The sequence below is a fragment of the Miscanthus floridulus genome, chromosome 8, assembly GCF_019320115.1.
Source record: "Miscanthus floridulus cultivar M001 chromosome 8, ASM1932011v1, whole genome shotgun sequence".
Taxonomy (NCBI): domain Eukaryota; kingdom Viridiplantae; phylum Streptophyta; class Magnoliopsida; order Poales; family Poaceae; genus Miscanthus; species Miscanthus floridulus.
In genome coordinates, this window is record NC_089587.1 from 220,687,556 (window position 1) to 220,707,630 (window position 20,075).

At 50.5% G+C, this 20,075-nt stretch overlaps 2 protein-coding genes and 1 pseudogene across 2 annotated transcripts; 2 read left to right on the forward strand and 1 right to left on the reverse strand.

Annotated features, from left to right (window-relative positions):
* Positions 1–785: 785 nt before the first annotated feature.
* Positions 786–2,488, forward strand: LOC136470679 (uncharacterized; annotated as a pseudogene).
* A 5,713-nt stretch (positions 2,489–8,201) lies between these two features.
* LOC136478231 (pathogenesis-related protein PRB1-3-like) lies at positions 8,202–9,068 on the forward strand. The gene is made up of 2 exons (XM_066476587.1): positions 8,202–8,854; positions 8,949–9,068. Exon 1 carries the CDS (start codon positions 8,247–8,249, stop codon positions 8,835–8,837), a length of 591 nt encoding a protein of 196 aa, XP_066332684.1. The 5' UTR covers positions 8,202–8,246; the 3' UTR covers positions 8,838–8,854; positions 8,949–9,068.
* Positions 9,069–19,274: 10,206 nt separating this feature from the next.
* On the reverse strand, positions 19,275–19,863 carry LOC136478234 (pathogenesis-related protein PRB1-3-like). The gene has a single exon (XM_066476590.1). The coding sequence runs from the start codon at positions 19,794–19,796 to the stop codon at positions 19,275–19,277; it is 522 nt and encodes a 173-aa protein (XP_066332687.1). The 5' UTR covers positions 19,797–19,863.
* Positions 19,864–20,075: the final 212 nt, after the last annotated feature.

A 20,075-nucleotide genomic window follows, 5' to 3' on the forward strand; every position in this document is an offset into this window, starting at 1 on the left:
TAGGATTTGTTAAACTGGTTAAATTGTTAAGACTATATTCAGCTCCCTAAAACATGGCTCTGATTATTGATTAATGTGATAGAAACATTCAGGTTATACATGCACTGATATGTATTTTCCTTTTACACACAGTGGATTCTTCAGAGACTCCAACTTCGGTTGACACTGACAGTAACCGGAATTCCACACCTCCTACTCAAGAGGCAGCCGTAGAAGTAAAGACAAGAAAGAAATCTGATCCAGCATGGGGATATTGTACATAGTTCACTGAAGGAGGAAAAAAGAAGATCAAATGCATGTTCTGTAATGATGTATTTGCAGGAGGAGGGATCCATTGTTTCAAGGAGCATTTAGCCAAATACCCAGGTAATGTGGCAGCATGTAAAAAGGTTGATCCTGAGGTTGATCATGCAATGTTTCAAAACATTGAAGATTGGAATGAGAAGAAAAAGAAGGCACACCAGGACTATGAGGAAGGGAATGCATATGGGCTAGAACCCGGAGAACAAGATGATGTTGTTGAAGTCTCTGCTGCTAATGCACCTGCAGCCCCTTCCTAGCGTGCTGCTGCTGCACCTACAGCAAACAAAGGGAAAAAAAGACCCGCCGCTACTCCTAGCGTTGGCAAGTACTTCAAGCCTAGAACTGGCCTAGGGGATCAACCAACAATTAAGAGTGTTCTTCAAGGAGAAGCAGTCAAGGAGAAGACAAATTTGTGCATGACAAGATGTTTTCTTGATGCATCTATTCCATTTAATGCAAGTAATTCCATTTTTTACCAGCCGATGATTGATGCTATGTGTGCATATGGTTCTGGATACAAGGGGCCAAACTTTAATCAGTTGCGTGGTCCATTGCTTGCAAAATGTGTTGCAGAAACTAGGAATTTTGTTGATGGTTTCCGTAGAACTTGGAGGAAAACTGGTTGCACTATTATGGCTGATGGGTGGACTGACAGAAAGAGAAGGACCCTCATTAACTTCTTGGTCTACTGTCCCAAAGGTACTATTTTTCTCAAGTCAGGTTGATGTCACTGATAGCTCCAAAACTACAGATTTCTTGTTTAGATTATTCAAAGATGTAGTAAATTTTGTTGGGCTTGAACATGTGGTTCATTTTGTCACTGATAATGCCTCAAACATGGTTGCTGCTGGTAGAAGGTTAGAAGATGAGTTCCCATCCTATTTATTGGTCCCCTTGTGCTGCCCATTGTGTGAATTTGATATTGTCTGACTTTGGTAAGGAGGATATAGTGAAGACTACTGTAGCTCATGCATCAGGAATTATAAAATATATCTATAACCATTGCTTCCCATTGTATCTAATGAGGAAGTTCACTAAAGGTCATGAGATTCTCCGCCCAGCCCAAACTCATTTTGCTACTAATTTTATTGCTTTGCAAAGCATATATAAGCACAAGGCTGATCTGCATGCAATGGTTATCTCCAATGAGTGGACAACCTGTGCATATTATAAGGAACCACAAGCCAAAAAGTTCACCAAAGCTGTGCTAGATCAAAAGTTCTAGAAAAATTGTGCTATTGTTTGGCAATTATCAGAACCACTAGTTCGGGTGCTGAGAATAGTGGACAGCGATGAGAGACCTGCAATGGGCTATCTATTTGCAGCATTCCATGCTGCAAGAGACGAAATTGTGAAGAGATTTCAGCGAAAGAAAGAGTTAGCAAAGCCTTTCTTGGAATACATAGATGCACGGTGGGATAAGCACTTTGATAAGAATCTCCATGCTTCTGGCTTTTGGTTCAATCCTAATAACCTAGTACAATATTGAACTAAGAGAGAAGTACAACTTCACTACTTCTAGAGTTCTTGATGTCATAGAGAGATATGCTGGCAAAGATATTGCCCTTAGAAGTGCTTTGACGAAAGAAATGAAGATTTTTAGGAATGGAGAAGGTGATTTTGGGCGTTCAACTGCTATAAATGATTGCTAGGGCATGCTTGCTGGTAACTTCACTACTTCTAGATTGTTGTTTTTTACTTTTCCAGTTCATTTCAGCATCACTAACTTCTGTTTTGTCACATAGATGAGTGGTGGCAAACTTATGGCTGCAGCGCACCAAATTTACAGAAGCTTGCCCTACGTGTGTTGAGCCAAACTTGTAGTGCTTCTGGATGTGAGAGGAGCTGGAGCTACTTTGAGCATGTGTACTCCAAAAAAATAAATAGATTAGAGCATCAAAGGCTAATGAGAGCCCCTGGGAGCCATGCCAAACACGATCTAAATGATATTGTGTATGTTCATTGTAACCTGAGACTGCATCAAAGGTACCCCTTCTGGCCTTCTCCAATTCCTTAAATTCATTCACAGTTAGCTGCTAGTCTGTTCTGTAACATTCATTCACTTGCACAGCTAGCTGCTAGCATGTTTTCTTGTTTGAACTATTTGATAAATAATATATTGTCTTCTTGTTTGAACTATTTGAACATTAGGTCCAAATTCCGTACTAGAAATTATGATCAATAAGTTTGGAAGAAATTGGAAAGGAAAATGAAGCTTGGATCTTAGAAGACAATCCACCTCGCCTTAACTCTGAAGAGCTGAATGTCTTTTGCAGTGAGCTGTCCGCACCGAGTATACAATGCAGTGATGGTAATGTCTCTTGTCAATTGTGAAATCAGTTCAACATACATACAATTTTTTTTGCTTATTTAACATCATATCTATATTGATAAAAAAATCAGAATTGGCGCTAGACTTGGATGTTGTTGAGGTTGATGCCATGGAAGAAAGTGATGAGATTATGGACAATCAGAACCATAAAAGGGAGGAAGATCTATTTAATTACGATGGTATTTCATTTGATGTTGGTGGACCAAGTTGTGATGTTGCACCTGAAGATGAATGGGATCCCTTGAATTTTTATTGAGTACCATCTACCATGTGTTGTGTCTGTGACTTTGTATCTTTTTAGCATAAACTTGTTTGGAACTTTTAGCATGTCAGTATGTTATCATACACTTGATATTTTGTACTAAAGAACCTGCAAACTTGTGTTGCTGTTGCTGTATGCTGTGAGCACTGAGTGTGAGCCGTGACAATGACAGTGTGCTGTGATGTGATATTTCTACGATGTATGAAGTATGAACTATCTATGAAGATGAAACTATACAAATTCAATTGCACAACTCACAATAACTTAAGTTTTATTGTGAGTTGTACAGTTAAATTCGTGTTGTTTATCATCTGTCAATTATATGCTATAATTAACAATTGACAGATGATAAACAACATAAATTTAATTGCACAACTCACAATAACTTAAGTTTCATCTATATACACACTGGTTCAAAGTTTTTGTGCTCGGTTCAATTTGTCCGATTCAAAACAATTGAACCGACAGTTCAACCAGTTCGAAACGGTTGGACCAGTGAACCGATAGCCTCGTCGGTTCGATGTCTGATCCGGTCCTAATAACTGTGGCCCAGAGCGCTGCCTTACCGGCAAAGAAAGAAAGAAAACCGTTGACAGCGCTTTGATGTGTTTGTGTGTGCCTCTTCACTGTTTTTCTATTCCTATTCCTATGTACTCGTAGAAGCTAGGAGTACATGCAGCAACAGTAAACAGTGTACGAATTACTGAGTAGTACTACTTCAGTCAGTGGTAGATATGCTGGTGCCCTGTGGGAACCCATGGCATGGCTAGGAAATGCTGTGAGCTTTTATAAGTTACTCAGCTTGTTTGCTTGTTGGTTTCAGTCAGGACTTATCAGTTAGTTAACAGTATTTTTCTTTCACAATAAATTCAGCATTAGTCAGGACTTATCAACTTCAGAAACCAACCAACGAATAGGCCGACTATTACAACTGATGGTTATATGAGTCCACTGAATCTGAATGCATGCCCGTCTGTAATGTGTTTGTCAAAATACCAGGCAAGAATAAGACACATCCGCACAGGTTCTCCGTAATAGATAAAGATAATGGAGTAGGAGTAGTATATAATCTTATTGGTGTAGTATCGAACAAGCTCGCGCACTTTTCAGATGGAGTAGTATTTTGTACTCGAATGCTGACATGGGCTTATAAGGCATGTCCGTATATGCCTGGCCTGCGTGAGCATCAGCAATTCAGCATGATCAGGTCAGCTGGTCAGACCGCATTTTACGATACTGCTACCTTAGGTACGTAGGGCTACACGACATACGGGCCCAGCGGAAATCGTAAAGTACCCCGCCCGCCGCCCATTCCAGCGCGAATGGCGCTCCTCCATGGCTCTCCATATAAAACATGGCCAATTCCCGCGCCTCGCCCGCCCTCATGTTCTTCTCCCCATGAGCCATGAATATGATCCTCCAATCCCATGTGCCACGTGCCTTGCCCGGTTTTCCCCTGAGGCCCTGATGGATGATGAGAGCACACTTGCCGTTGGCCCGTTGCCAAGATGCGAGATGGCACTGCCTACCTCGTGTAGCTTTGCTTCTCACACATGACATAACAATGACATACGTCGTCCACGCAGATGCACCGCAGATCTGCAGAGATAGATAGGGAATTTGGCCGCATGCCCGCTTGCATAACGCGACGAGCTCTGCGACCTGTTTTCATCCGGCAGTGCATGGCTATGGCTCCCCGAGAACTGGGCGCCTGTGCAGTGTGTTTTGTAGCTCTTGGCGCGATCGGATCGTCGTCTGGCTATAAAAAAAAATACAGGTGGTGGCAGTGTTGCATACGTACTCACGTACATCCGGAATTCCGATGGCAGAGGAGATGCGCGAGGCAGGGTAATTCGCACGCACGTACTCGTACGTGTTACCGGGGGCACAACACAACGCGTCTGTGTTTGAGTGATTGTGCCACAGTGTCACCTAGTCTGTCCCTGGCCTGGTGCGGCCAGTGCAACAACCAAAGCCAGTGCCCAATGTCTCCGTACGATGAGGCCATGGCTCAGTGAATTTCAATACGTATGAGCATGGGAGCGCTCGCGACCCAGATCCAGATCCCGTCGGCCCCCTCCCTCCGGTCTCCGGCTAGCTCGCCGCAGCGGCCCGATTCTTAGTAGCTAGTAGCTGTAGGGCTGTAGAGGTCTCCGAGATGGGTGTCCGCAGCCTTCCCTGCACGCCTCCACCTCTTTCTTGCAGCCATCAGTCCTACCGCTCCCTCCTTCAGCCAGGCAGCTCCTTCTTTAACGTTGGTTTGACAGCTCCGCCTCCACCTGGAATCCTGGCTGAGCCTTTTCTATCTGCGGCGACGGCTTCAACAACATCCTTCGGTTGCCAGCGTGAATCTCCTTTGACGGCTCTACAAACCCACCCTTAACCGACGCTATGCGCGGTCAGTCCATCCAGGTGCAAGCGTCTTCGACGCCCCTGCGGCCCCTCGCCGGCGGATCCATCCTCCTCAACGCCACCGACGTTGCTGCCTTCTTATCCAGTTGCAGGACTTTGTTGTAATTTGGTCTTCCATGGAGGACCTCTTTGTAAACTGACTGCTTTTATTATATAATGGTGTTCGGCTGGTCATGTTATGGCTTGTTTCAGCTTATTTCAGCTTATTCTCTCTCACAGAACACTATTGAATCATCCGAAACCATCCGAAGTCCACTGTGCAGTCTACCAGCCAAACACGCTTATGTGTTGTTGTTGCCAAAAAAAAAAGTCTCCGTACATATAAAAAAAAAGGATATCTCAGACAATCTTGGGCTTTCACTTAAACAGCCCCCACTCCCAATCACACGGCCCAGTAAGAAGAGCGTGGGCCTACAGGTTTTTTTTTTATCTATGGGGCCCAACACTTGGCCTGATTAGACGCTTTCCTTGGAGATAATGGAGAATTGGAGACCGATGCTATGACTTGACTAGCTACAATGTTTGATGTGCTACCAAAGGAGTACATTGCAAGGGTGGTGCCGTGGTGGTGACCCTGTGGATTGGGCCTATTTAGTTCCTAAAATTTTTTACGTAGTACTCATCACATCGAATTTTACGGCACATACATGGAGTACTAAATGTAGACGAAAAAAAATTAATTGCACAGCTGGGTGAGAAATCACGAGATGAAACTTTTAAACCTAATTAGTCTATAATTAGACACTAATTACCAAATACAAACGAAAGTGCTACAATAGCCAAAACCTAAAAAATTTTGCTTCTAAACGCGCCCTATGTTACGTGCGACGGAAGGCAATTCATGAAAACGTCTATGGCAGCCCTTTTATCCACGCATTGCTTTGTGGGCAGGTTTATGTCAGAGTTGGAAGAGGAAAAGCCAAAGCAAAATCCTGCTGCTCGCGTATCCCTGCAAACCCCGGCTTGGGTTGAAGGCTTTGGCAGCGGCGAGCCAGGGATGAGGCTGGTCGGTTCATGGAAGCTTCAGCTCTAGTTCTACGAGGAATAACTGATCTAGAGGTGATGGAATCCATTGCCTGCCGAGAAGGTATCACCCTCGCCTCGGACTTACAAGCGAAGAGCTTCTGAGCGGCGAGAGATTGCCTAAATGTCATGAAGAATATTCTATAAGGCTGTTGGTGTTTAACAACCAACCAACATCAAGTCACGGGGTCATTGGGACAGAGTTTGGGGAGCTTCGGCGTATGCATAACTCAGCGGTAAATGCGAAGACAACTAATTTATACTGGTTCAGACCGCTAGAATAGTGTAATACCCTAGTCTAGTTAGACATGGTGCCTTTGCGTTGGGGTTGTGTATGATTGATTGGATACAATCAGTGCGCGCCTGCCTCTCTTTATATAGTCCAAAGGGCATGGCGTATTCTTCTAGTGCTAGTCGGATACAATTAAGGAATTCTAGGAGACTAATTTTCCTAAAGTCTGACTAGATCAGTCCTTAATAGCTTGAAGATCACGCCACCTTATTCCGTGTCTTCAAGCAGACCGTGGGTCGGCCTTGTGAGAAACCCTCAGGATACTGGTTCGTCCAAGGCAGCCTTGGAGTATATGGGCAAATCGTTCAGGAGATCAGTGCGAGGAAGGCAACCTTCAGAAGCATTGAATTTGTGCATGAGAAGAGGAAGTCCAATATCGATGCTCATAACATTACTCGTAGTGCTATCCGTGCTGACATAGGTCGGCATGTTTGGTTTTTGAGTCAATCGAATGGTGTATGTAACTCTTACAACTCTTATAGTTAAATAAAGGAGAGTGGTGTTGCTAAAAGAAAGTTATGTCGCTAACACGGTTAACGAGTACACCGTGTGCAAAAAATAGAAAAGATATAGCTGAAATTGGAGAAGAATCCAGAGGATTTTATGCAAATCACCATAAAAAACACAGACGCACCTTACATACATCAACACTCACCTTACCAAATGAGTAACTCTAAAATACTAAACCATAAGATTTTAAGATTTAAATCTTAAAGTATTTTAAAAAAAAATACAAGTACGCTTTTTTTATAAAAAAATACAAATACTCTAACACATGGCTCCGACCTCGACACGAATAGTAACTAAAAAAGATCTCTAAAAAATACAAGTACTCTCGTCAAGTTGCGAGGAGACGAGGATTCGGAGATAGAGGCGGTGTTTAAGACTACTTCACTGTATGTTTTTCAGCTCTGCTTCATGTCTTTTAGTCAACAGGTTCAACACCTTACAACTCTGCTTAAAAAAAAAAGGTGCTCTATAAACTTCATGTTTTTCACGAGGGTGTTCGATGGTAGAGTATGTGGAAGTAAAATTCGTGAAGAAGTCTCAAGCACCCTGAGTTACGTTTGGTTCGCAACAATCCGCTCGCGACGCTCGTCGTGGCTACCTGGGTAGGTTGGCATGTGCGCCTTGATACGTGCCACGTACCTACTACGCCGCCGCGTCGCCGCAGGAAACCACCAGGAGCGGCTGAAACAGTTTGGGGTTGGGGACACGCGTGGGCCTCAGGCCAACGACCGCCTCTCTGTGCGTGGCAGCAGTTGGCTGCAGCCGCCACATGAGCGCCGGAGCCGCGTGCATGGAGGTGGAGCAAGGGCGGTGCCGGGCTGCCGGGCCTTTAGATGCAGGCTCGTGACCACACGGAAGCATCTGGAACCAGCATCCATCCGAGGTCACGAGTCCATCGGCCTGCTACACCTAGATGCTCAGCTGGGTTCGTCTGCTGCAGTAGCAACCTGCTCGTCTTTTGTGAACCCAAGACGACAAACTGCCACTCGCCGACTCACGGGTGGCATGGACAAGCCAACGACTGATCCCGGCGTCGCCATTGGCCACGCGCGCTGTCTTAAATCCCACGGCCACCACGCAGCTAGCGAGCGACCAAGAACCAGTGAACCACCATGAAGAAGCCACTGGCGCCCCTGCTCCTCTGCTTCTCCCTCCTCTGCGTGGCGCCCGCGGCCGCTCCGCGCCGCCTGCTGCACAGCCACCCGCCTCCGTACGCGCGCAACGCGACGGCGTACGGCGCCTCGGCGGCGCTGTGCCCGGGCTGCGAAGCGTGGGCGGATGCGCTGGAGTTCCTCTACTACCACAACCTGGTGCGGCTGGCGTCACTGGAGCCACCGCTGGCGTGGTCCCCGCGCCTGGCCTCGTACGCGCGCTGGTGGGCGGCGCAGCGCCGCGGGGACTGCGCGCTGCGCCACTCCTTCCCCGACGGCCAGTTCGCGCTCGGCGAGAACGTCTTCTGGGGCGGGCCCGGCGGCGCGTGGCGGCCCCGGGACGCCGTCGCCGACTGGGCCGCCGAGGGCGCCGACTACTCGTACGCCGACAACGCGTGCGCGCCGGGACGGGAGTGCGGGCACTACACACAGATCGTGTGGCGACGCACCACCGCTGTCGGGTGCGCCCGCGTGGCGTGCGACGGCGGCGGGGTGTTCATCACCTGCAACTACTACCCGCCCGGCAACGTCGTCGGCGAGAGGCCGTACTAGGCGGCTAACTAGCTCAGGTCAGAGTTGGTCACAGGCGATCAGTGCCACGGTCAGAATAAAAATGCGGTTTTACCGTCACTTTATGCAGCGTGTAATTTTCCTTGTCCTCAGAGTTGTCGCAAGAACTACCCTGGCTGCGTGATGCAAATTTGTGGGCTGCAATTAGGCCTAGTTTTGAGGTCCATCCCATGCCGCCAAAGCTGACAGATACAGGTGGGCCTTCTGGGTCAGTCCACCCATTATTAGGTCTTTATAGAACGAAGATTTCTGAATAAACTTCAGAACTTGGTATATATGCAGAGCTCCTGTGTAACTTTCCAGTTTTGCAAATATATTTTTAAGACCTAGCTGACATCATTTGTGATCCCATCCCTTTTTCTCTGTCTCTTTTTAGTCGAGTGTTATAACCCAGGGATATCTCAAGGCATCGGTTAGTTAACAGGCCAAGCGGTCCACTGATATATCAGCTAGCGAAGGCCCAAACGACCGAGGCCCAGTCGAGCAAGTGAACTAGGCTGGACGCCGAGGCCAGGGTCAGCCATGACCCCCTCCCTTCTATTGTAGTCCGCACGACGCACAAAAGACACACGACCTCTCCACCGTCATGACCCTGGGAGGAACGGGGAGAGGTCGAGCGCAGCCAAGCGTGCCTGCTCTGACAAGAACAGACACGCCGCACTGACCCCGCAAGGACCGAGGAGACAGCGGTCACCTCGGTCCGGTCAGACGCCATCCCTACATCACGCAACTCGGACAAGACAACACCGCCTAGCAGCGATGGCCGATACGGTGTCCAATGTCCAGATACGACCCGACAAGACGCGTGTACGATTCTACCCACTACGGGATGGGATCCACGACGGAGGCCTTGACTTAGAGGCCATCTGAACCAACGGGAGCCGCGACCCCGAAGCTCAGGATCGTGGCCACCAGCTCCACAAGCCAACCAGGCGACCGACGACCTAGGGGCAGTTACCAACTCTTATACGATGCCGCCAGGAGGACAGGAGGCCATGACGAAGGCCACGGCGGAGACCATGGCACGTAGGACGGCTGACGAACCATCACCGTGCCTACATTTCTGCCACTGGCCAGCACAGTAGCACCACGTCACACCTTACCACGCACGTCGGCACAAGACCATGACGACAACCACGCCCGGACATGCACCACAAGACGGCAGTAGCTTGCAAGTCAAGTTAGTTAGGCCCCTCCCTCAGGCTCACGACCCTTCGGTCAGGGAGAACCTTCTTCTTTGTACCTTGCCCTAGCCCCGAACTGTATATAAGGGCAGCCAGGGCACCATCCCAACTCATTCTCTCATTCTTCACACCACCAGACTCCCGAAGCTTCCCTTCAGGCAGTTCATCTCTTAGCTCTAGCTCTAGCCCTCCTACTTCTTCCATCATTCTTGCACCCCTATTGTAAGAACTTCAGAGCATTCAAGCGAGTAACATGTACTCGATCATCTCTGAGACTGGACGTAGGGCTCCAGGCCTAAACCAGTATAAATCCTCGTATCTTTTGGATGCTACCATCGTCTTTCCTAGAGCAGCGTGACAATTAGTATAAATTTACTAGTCCGGTATACAAAACATCGACAATTGGTGCACCAGGTAGGGGATGGTCGCACACTCTCGTTTGTTGAGAAGGAAGCGATGGCTCCTTGCACCAACGATGGACTCGCTCATGGGATGGCCCATGATAGCTACATCCGTCATGAAAGCTACGAGTTCATCGGCGTCAAAGGGCCAGCGCCTGCGTCTACCTTCAGCCAAGGCCCGGACCTCCACCCCGGAGATCTAGACCCCACGGTCTACGACGGACACACTCTCAAAATTGCCCTCAGTGGCAGCATCCTAGAGTTTACCTACATAGGGTTCCACTACCCTCTCTTGCCACCAGCCACGGCCAAATCTTCCATGCAGGAAGCCAAAGGCCCATGGCTCATGGCGAGTTCACCTAGGGAATGTGTCGGGTATCGATATTAGGGATACCCAAAGCAAGGAAGTTAGCGCCCATGCTAACTTCCCCGGATGACTCAAGACATATTAAAAGGTCTCGCCTGACCCCAAGGCCACGAGCTTCGTCTCGCCCGACCCCATAGATGCGGGCTCTATTTTGTCTGACCCAAGGACGTGGGTTCTGTCTCGCTAAGGTCGCAGGCTCTGTCTCGCCCAACCTCGAGGCCGCGGGCTCTGTCTTGCCCGACCTCGAGTCCACAGGTTCCGTCTCACCTGACCCCTTGGGTGCGGACTCCATCTCGCCCGACCCCAAGGATGTTGTTTCCATCTCGCCCAAGGTAGTGGGTTTTGTCTTGTCTGACCTCGAGGACGTGGGTTCTGTCTTGTTCGACGGGGACCTATACCACCGTCAACCACTCCAGATCTAAGCGTATGGGCATAGGTCAAAACTCTGACGCCAGGGAAGAGGTTGGCACGCCACGATGTAACCCGTGGCCATGAGGGCCATACCTAGGGATTCACATTAAGAACAGTGTCGAGCGTGCTAGTGCTGTTCTGCCTAATCCTCATACGGACGCTGACAGACGCGTCAGCTCACCACGACGTCCGCCGGGATGGAGTGGAACACCATGACCGGCAGATGATGCCTGCGCATGGCGTCAGGGATGAATAGGGCCACGACATGGAGCCATCCCTGTTGACATCTATAGGATCGGTGAGACCCGCATGAAGGAGAAGAAGGACCCGACAACCCTAGAAGCCTTCTTCTCTCTCGTTCTTCTCCTTTTCCACCTCTGTAACCTATATTTTCCCTTCACATATAAAAGGGGAAGCAGGGCGCCCCATGAAAGGGAGATCTTGACACAAGAGCATGACACAAGCACACGACTGAGTGGCAAGCGAGCTCTTAGCACTCATTCACTCCTTCCACTATAGACTTAGGATCCTCTCACTCTCTCGCCTATTTGTAACCCCTACTGCAAACCAAGTGCCGGTAACACGAGCAACAACGAACTGGACATAGGGACGTTTCGCTCGAACTAGTATAAACCCTTATGTCCTCCGAGCACACCATCTGAGTCAGACGCGCAAATACAAATTTACTCGTCGGTGGTCCGAAAACACCGATAGAATGGCCTCGACCGGTCACATCTTTTTAGGAAACCATGAAACTATCCACACCAATGGGTCAACACCCATCAACAGCTTCTACCCTATCTAGGCCAACCGTGTGGGAAGCCTAGGTATGGCGATGGAAGCACGCCCCGATTGACGTCTCTGCCACCAGCAGAACGCAACGTGTTAGGGCATACACGAGCAATGAAATCACCCACCGCCATGCGGCGTTGCCGTTGGTATTAGGTGGCAACCCGGTGCCACGCCTCACAAGGCACAACCCAGAACCAGGGCCCAGTCTCGCGTGATGGACAAATTGTCTGTCACATCTTAGCGATCTGTCAGCTCTCACTTGGAAACACGTGCATCCAAGGAAGTAGGCTCCCTGAGTGCACTACGCGCCGCGCCAAGCGGACCGAACCGTGTTGCCCTCAGAACCTGCTTCCGCAGCGACAGGTCACGCCAGCTTTTTGTCAAGAGCAGTAACTGCACCCACAAGTGGAGACGCAAAGACCGAGATGTCATCGTGCCATGAAGGCTCAAGCGCCAGAATGCGCGAACCTTCCTGGCCAGAAGCTACAATAGGCCAGACATGAAGAAATCATCCCGAGGGGCTCACGAGCCCACCGAGGACATCGTGCCAGCAAAGGTCAACCCAAAGCATCCCAAGAGGTCGACCCACGTCAGCTACGACCACTCCAAACAATAAAGAAGCGTCATCACCAGCTCGCGGCCTAGGGACCGCAACAACTCGGCCACGAGCAGGCACTCAGGGGCTCACCGCACCCCGAGTGACAACAGCCAGGTTTGCGATAGCTTCTTGTACGGCAGTCAGTCACATCCACTTTGACCTTAGCCTCTCTAACCAAGCACGTCCACATACACATGTAGGCTTACCTGTAATTCCAAGAACTTAGAGGCAACCCATAGAGCAAACAAGAGAGTGTGAAGCCCAAACACCTCATCCTAGTATTGTTTAAATCCTGAGTGACTTAATCCGACTCGCGCTCGCAGCCGGACGCGACTCACTCATGGGGTTATACATATAGGCACACACATGACCCGCGGCGTAGCACTGTTTGTCATCGTCCTAGCGACCGATCCACTTCGAACTTTTTCCTAATCGTGCCTTTCATCGTGATGAACCGGTGACTTGAGTCTCAATTTCTCGCTCACACTAAAGGTCGCTCCGACCAAGCCTCATGGACCAGCTCCTAGGCAAAGCCAGGCACCCGCGCACGAGTCTAAAAGGGAAATAGGGAACTCGCTCGATCAGGGTGGAAGGAACGAAGGGAAAGAAGTCTCTCGATGCTCGTTCGCTTTCTTCTCACATCGAGCTAGATCTATGACTTATTTTTGATGCTTCGTCGCTCCATTGTATCGCATACTTTTTAGCCCCACGGGCCAGCCCCTTGGCTAAAATGCGCACCCACAAGCATAGGCTAGGGGGGACGAAGCACATTCCAATTTGAAGCGAAAAGGCAGCATAATGACAAACGAATGCGCCAATCACGCATCATCTACACAAAACCCAAAACATGTTCACCATAACAAGAACACCCATGTAACACAGAGATCCTTACACAAGGATCATCACACACTAGAAGCTCAAAACTGGTGGTGTATGCAGGCGACTGACACTTCACCTACAAGGACTTCCGCTCCATGAGCGACGGCATCACTCATTGCAAGGATGTCGCCGTCTAACCTCCCCAACACGTGACCTCGGATGGCAACGTCGAGATTGGTGCCACCATAATACAGGCACCTCAACACCCAAGTAGCCAAGGGACGAACGACTGCATCCCACCAATAAGAAGACCGCACCGAAATGCGCCATGAGCTCATGCGCAACAAAGGACCACATGAAGTTGAATTCGCATAACCCGATCTAGGCAGGGCTTCATGCCCGTGCGAAAGCAAGGAAAGGAAAGTGTTCGTGCAACTCAAAGAAAAATGAAGAAATGCACGATGCCGTCAAACCTATCATACAGACACTTCGATCGTGAAAACGGGGTCGCACTGAGTCAAGCCTCACGGGTTGATCCCTGGGCGGGGCTACGCGGCTACAGCATTTGAGCAATTAGATCGACGGTGGTCACGGCACAACGATGATGCATAAATGAAACAAAATCAAGGGACACAACCTGAAAAGAACGTCTTTACTTGAAAATTTTCTGAAGACCCCGGGTACATCTCAGGGCTCTAAGCCAACGTCACAGAGGATATCCTCCACATCCACGGCGGCCATGATGGCTTCTATGGCGGTGGTAAAGTCATTGACTAGCTCATCTTGCTCCTCCTGCCAGACATGCCCAAGGAACCCAGGTGCCACCCGGTGGAGGTCCATCCTAACCCGTAGCTGCATGGCGGTGAGAGCAACACCGGCTCCCTACCGCTACCATCGCCCACTCGTGGTCCTCCACCATGATGAACTCTCAGAGGAAAGCTAACTCCGCCTTGTGGTGGGAGGCCACCAATTGCTCCTCCAGTGCTGGCAACAAGACAACATGAAGATCAGAAGCTATGAACATCCACCAAGACGACAAGGCAAAAGGGACCCCTACCCATGATGCGAGCCTAAGCCTCAGCGGTCGCCGCCTATGTGGCGACAGTCTCACCCTTCGAGGTAGCAAGAACAACCTTGGTAGCATAAAGGTCGAGCTCCAGCCACCTCGCCTCATAGGCGGACGTAGAATATCACCGATGTGCTTCATCTGTTTCGCTGATGAGTTGGCAAAACTCTCGGCGGCCGCCTAAAGATGGTGAAGACAAACTCGACCCCACCGCCGATAGGGCCCCTACCAAGGCAACGCCAACGGTGTGTCCCCAACGTGGCATGGGAGATGGCCCTGAGTAGTGCTCATGGTCAACTCAAGTCAGTATCAAACTCAAAGCATTGTTTAAACACTCACCCCTGTTCATGCAGCAAGACTCGAAGATGCGACAACGGACCACCAACCTCTGGTACATCTTCCTGTGGACGCTCACCGCGATCCATAGTATCAGTTGGGAAGGGAAGCCACGAGCGCATGAAGGCAAGGAGGAGGAAGTGGCACGACAAGCACCGAAGAACAGGATGAATCCTCCTATCGCACCAAATCTCCCAATTTATAGCCACAGTAACCAGCCACGATGAGTACCTCGAGCGCACAAGTATTCACTTTCATTTACTAACCGCCTTGGAAATTGCATAGAGCAAGTGAAGCAATCGGAGGGGAGACGGAGTGATCGTTGCCCGTGCAGTGGCATGGACTAAATAAGCCTTGCACATCCCTACTTTCTCCATTTCATCTCAATTCATGCGATCGCGTTCCACGACACATGACTGCCATGAGTGGGCGCCATTTCACAACAACATGATAGGGGAGGCTAACCACCCCCTGAGTCCATGTGTAGAATGACCCACCGTGACCTCACATCGTACTTAGGAAAACCTCTCTTGGGCTCGAAAAGAGATAGGGGTAGGGAGGAGATGGGCCCCTATGGCTCTAATCGGTGGTGCGGAGCCACACGACCATCTCACTCTGTGTTTGAGTCATTCGCTTCGAAGTCGCCCGGGTTGACCCCCTCTGGGGGGAGGCATCTTGCCCTTTGACCGCTATGGAGGCGATCGAGAACCAATGGATTTGTTGGGCGATGATTTATAGGACGTCTCTCGATGAGGCACAGCCGAACTCCATATCAATTGGGGAGGATATCAAGTCCCGCTCGAATTACCCATCGACCTCGACGAGGCGCACCGCTCTGACCATGTGGTTATGGTGGACATGCCTCTCCTTGCATGGGGCAAAACCAAACCTGCCTCTCACAAGGCAAAATGACCTCTTGAGGTTGGCAAGGTTGCTAGGGAAAATGGTGTCAGGTCCCCACAACCCCGCAAGCAGTCAAGGCCAAGCCACGACCAACTCCTCCCTGTGTCCCGGGTCTAAGACCCAAGGATAGCTTCCGAGATACAAAAACCATCATAGGTCCATGACCTCTCTAGGAGAAATCGACGAACCCAAATAGCTAGGATAGTGCAACAATGTCTCCCTCGTAGAGCAATGCGAGATCCAAAACATGATCACGACTTGGTCACATGGAAAAAGTAAAAGGTCCAAGACCTACGAGCCACCGCATGATCACAGAAAACCTCATGACCCTAAACCCATGGCTCGGGGGCTCATTGCCAACACAAGAGGAGCCCAAGTCTTCACAAATACACGAGCGGCCACGCCACTAAAACACCAAGGGCGGGCGTCACCTCGATGGTGATGCCGATTGGCAACCCAAGGCCGAACAAAAAGCATGGGCAACGAATGCCCCACCTCCTAGCACAACCTTGGGGTACACATGCAGGGGGGCTGTTGCCATCCCTTTGGCAACAAAGGGAGCCCGGCCATCACCGGCAAGCGAAGCACAGTTGGATCACCATCCTAATCTATTCGACATGGACAGCGTGACAAAGCCACGCTACTTTGCCTTCCCCCTGCTCCGCAAGTAGTCACAAGCAGACATCGGGCAGACCTTTAATAGGGTCCCAACATAACACCGGACTACTTGTAAAACTTAGGGAGGGGCTAGAAATGCCTATGGCTGTCGCACATTTCAAGCACACGAACCACCAAGGTTCGGGGCGAGAAATGGTGACGGGTAGCAGACCGATGTCATGTATGATCTGACTTGGCAGCCATGCTACCTTTTAGTCCCCTGATCACAAGTTGACTTCTAGCACTAGTTGTTAGAAGAGGCAGCGCTAGCCTCCGGCCACCGCAAATGATCCCCAGCGGATCGCATACCCAGAACCTCACAGATCCCTCTAGCTCTCTGTCTCCCTTCTTTTTCAAAACTTGGCCTCTCAAAGGGAAGCTAAGAAACAATATCTAGACACAGCTGAAGGTGCTTCAAATGGTAGAAAGGCCCCTATTTATAGGCCCAAAGGTGGACTGAGCAGCCCTGGCCCCCTGCGTCGCGTGGTGAACCATAGGAGGTCACAACCGATGATAGATGCCCGCGTTAGGTCGAGAAAATTAAGACCCTCCCAAAGGTAGGGCCGGTACAGCGTCGATGAGAGCACTCAGCCCCGCCTAGGTCACGAACCCTAATACGCAACACACTGACATGGTAGGGCTCAACAGTCACGCACCACATCGTCAGGACGTCCTAATGGGCGAAACATAAGGCGACCTACCGCATTGAACGCACCAGCCCACAAGGGGTTGAGCGATGAAGCTCGAATAAGCCATGACTACAAACCCGCACTCGACGGCCATGCATCACAACGCTTTTGCGGTCGCTTCGTGATCACAAAAATGCTCAGGAGCTACCGTCAGGGTTATAACCCCAGGGTGATTAGTTAGTTAACAGGTCAAGCGGCCCATGATACATCAGCTAGCGAAGGCCCGAACGACTGAGGCCTAGTTGAGCAAGTGAACCAGGCCAGACGCCAAGGCTAGGGTCAGCCATGACCCCTCCCTTCTGTCGTAGCCGCACGACGCACAAGAGACACACGACCTCTCCACCATCACGACCCTAGGAGGAACGGGGAGAGGTCGAGCACAGCCAAGCGCGCCTGCTCTAACAAGAACGGGCATGCCACACTGACCCTGCAAGGACCAAGGAGACAACAGTCACCTCGGTCTGGTCAAACTCCATCCATGCACCATGTAGCTCAGACAAGACAACACCGCGCAGCGTTGATGGCAGGTACGGTGTCCACTGTCCAGATATGGCCCAACAAGACGCATGTACGATTCTACCCACTACGGGATGGATCTACGATGGAGGCCTTGACTTAGAGGCCATCTGAACCAACGGGAGCCGCGACCTCGAAGCTTAGGATCATGGCCACCAGCTCTACAAGCCAACCAGGCGACCGACGACCTAGGGGCGGTCACCAACTCTTGTATGACGCCCCTAGGAGGCCAGTAGGCGATGACAAAGGCCATGGCGGAGATCATGTTGCGCAGGATGGCTGGTGAACCATCACCGTGCCTATAATGCCACCACGACCGGCATAGTAGCACCACGCCACACCTTACCGCGATGTGGGCACAAGACTATGATGACAACCATGCCTGGACGTGCACCATAAGACGACGTAGCTTGCAAGCCAAGTTAGCTAGGCCCCTCTCTCTAGCTCACGACCCCTCGGTCGGGAGAACCTTCTTCTTTGTACCTGCCCTAGCCCCGAACTCTATATAAGGGCAGCCAGGGCACCATCCCAACTTATTCTCTCATTCTTCACACCACCGAACTCCTGAAGCTTCCCTTCAGGCAGTTAATCTCTTAGCTCTAGCTCTAACTCTCCTACCTCTTCGACCATTCTTGCACCCCCATTGTAAGATCTTCAGAGCATTCAAGCAAGGAACACACTCCTACAACATGCGTCTGAGAAATAGATAAAACATTTGGAACATATGTTGCAAGCCGTTGTAAGATCTTCAGAGCATTCAAGCCGTTGCAAGTATATGTTGCAAGTGTTTTATCCAGATGTTGCATATGCTTGCAACGGCTTTCAAGTGTTTTCAGGCGTTTTATAAGTGTTTCAGACGTATATTGCAAGTATTTCATCTGGATTTTACAAAAGTAGATCGGGCGTTGCATATGTTGCAATGGGACCCACCTGTCGTTGTCGCCTGGTGCAACTGCTAGGGTGCCGTGCATGCGGTTCCCGTGTGAAGCGGGCGTGGGAAGCGGCCGGCGCAGGCACAGGTAGTATCCCCGCATGCTCGATACGGAGCGGGGGTGCAGGCGGTCTCCACGTACGCGCGGGAAGCGGGACGGTTCCCATGTGCGAGCGAAGGGCGCAGGCAAGGCGACGCGCCCACATGATGTGGGCACGAGAAACGTAGGAGGCACAGGAAACAGAGGTGCGTGACACAAGCCGGCGCGGGCGTCCGGATGTCCGCACGCATCTCCCTTTTTTTTGAAATCCTGTGTAACTTCTTGTGTACATCTCCCTTTTTTGGAATCCTTTGTAACTTCTTGTGTACGTTCTTGTGCGTGTGGCATAGTTTGGTCTGCTTATTATTAGAACATGCATGATCTGAACACAAGTAAATTTAGCAGTAAAAATAACAAATTTAAAAGTAGTTGTCATAGGAGGAGACAAATTTGATTGTGCCATGAATAAAACAAACGAGGACAAACCTATATGCTCGTCACTCATGGCATACATATAATCTCTAATAACTGGAGCCCCCCAACAAATTAAATATTAGCTACTGTGCGTACGTAGTATTATGAGAAGAAATGCAAGACAGATCGAGCGAAAAACTAATCATGATTTGAAACGGTGGTATACTGGCGCCATGGACGCGCTGCCGGTATGGTAACTCCCGGCGTTCCGGTGATGGCGACCGGCGGCCGGCGATCAGAACGGCTTCTGTCCCATGACGTTGCCCCTCGGCTCGTAGTGGCAAGCCATGAGCGTGTCCCCAGAATCGCACTGGACGATGGCGCAGCCGAACTCCTTGCTGTCCCGCCACACCATCTGCGTGTAGCGGCCGCACGCCTTGCCCGTGGAGCAGGAGTTGGAGCCGTAGTCGTAGTGCTCCTCCTCCTCGGCCCACGCGGCGACCGCGTGGCTGGGCAGCCATGTGGCGCCCGCACCGCCGAGGAAGACGTTGATGCCGGCGGCGGGCGCGGCGGCCGCGCAGTTGCCCTTGAACTGCAGCGCCCACTGCAGGGCCCGGGCGGAGATCTCCTCCGTGTACTTGAGCGGCTTCACGTTGTTCCGGGCGCGGAGGTGCGCGTGCGGCACGTCGAAGTCCTGCCCCGGGCACGTCTGCAGCAGCCGGCGAGGCGCGGCCGCCGCCGGCACTAGTAGGACGACGGCGCACACCGCCAGGAGGAGGCAGCACGAGAGCCGGCGGCTTCTTGAGGTGCACTCCATGGTGAAGACGACCAGTGTTCGTACGTGTGTTCCAGCAAAGCTAGAGCTACTAGTCTAGCTGTGTAAGAAATGCTGGCGATGTCCAATGGCTAATGGTACGTCGTTATATGCTCGAGCATTGCCGACAATTAAGAAATTCATCTGCCGTAATTAAGTTATTAATTACGATGAGTGAGTTACTATAGAATCCAGTGGCAGATAGATCTAGCATGCCCAGTAGATGGTGATGGACGCAGCAGCAGAATCTGATGCCATGTGATCGGGGCACTTGCATTGAGG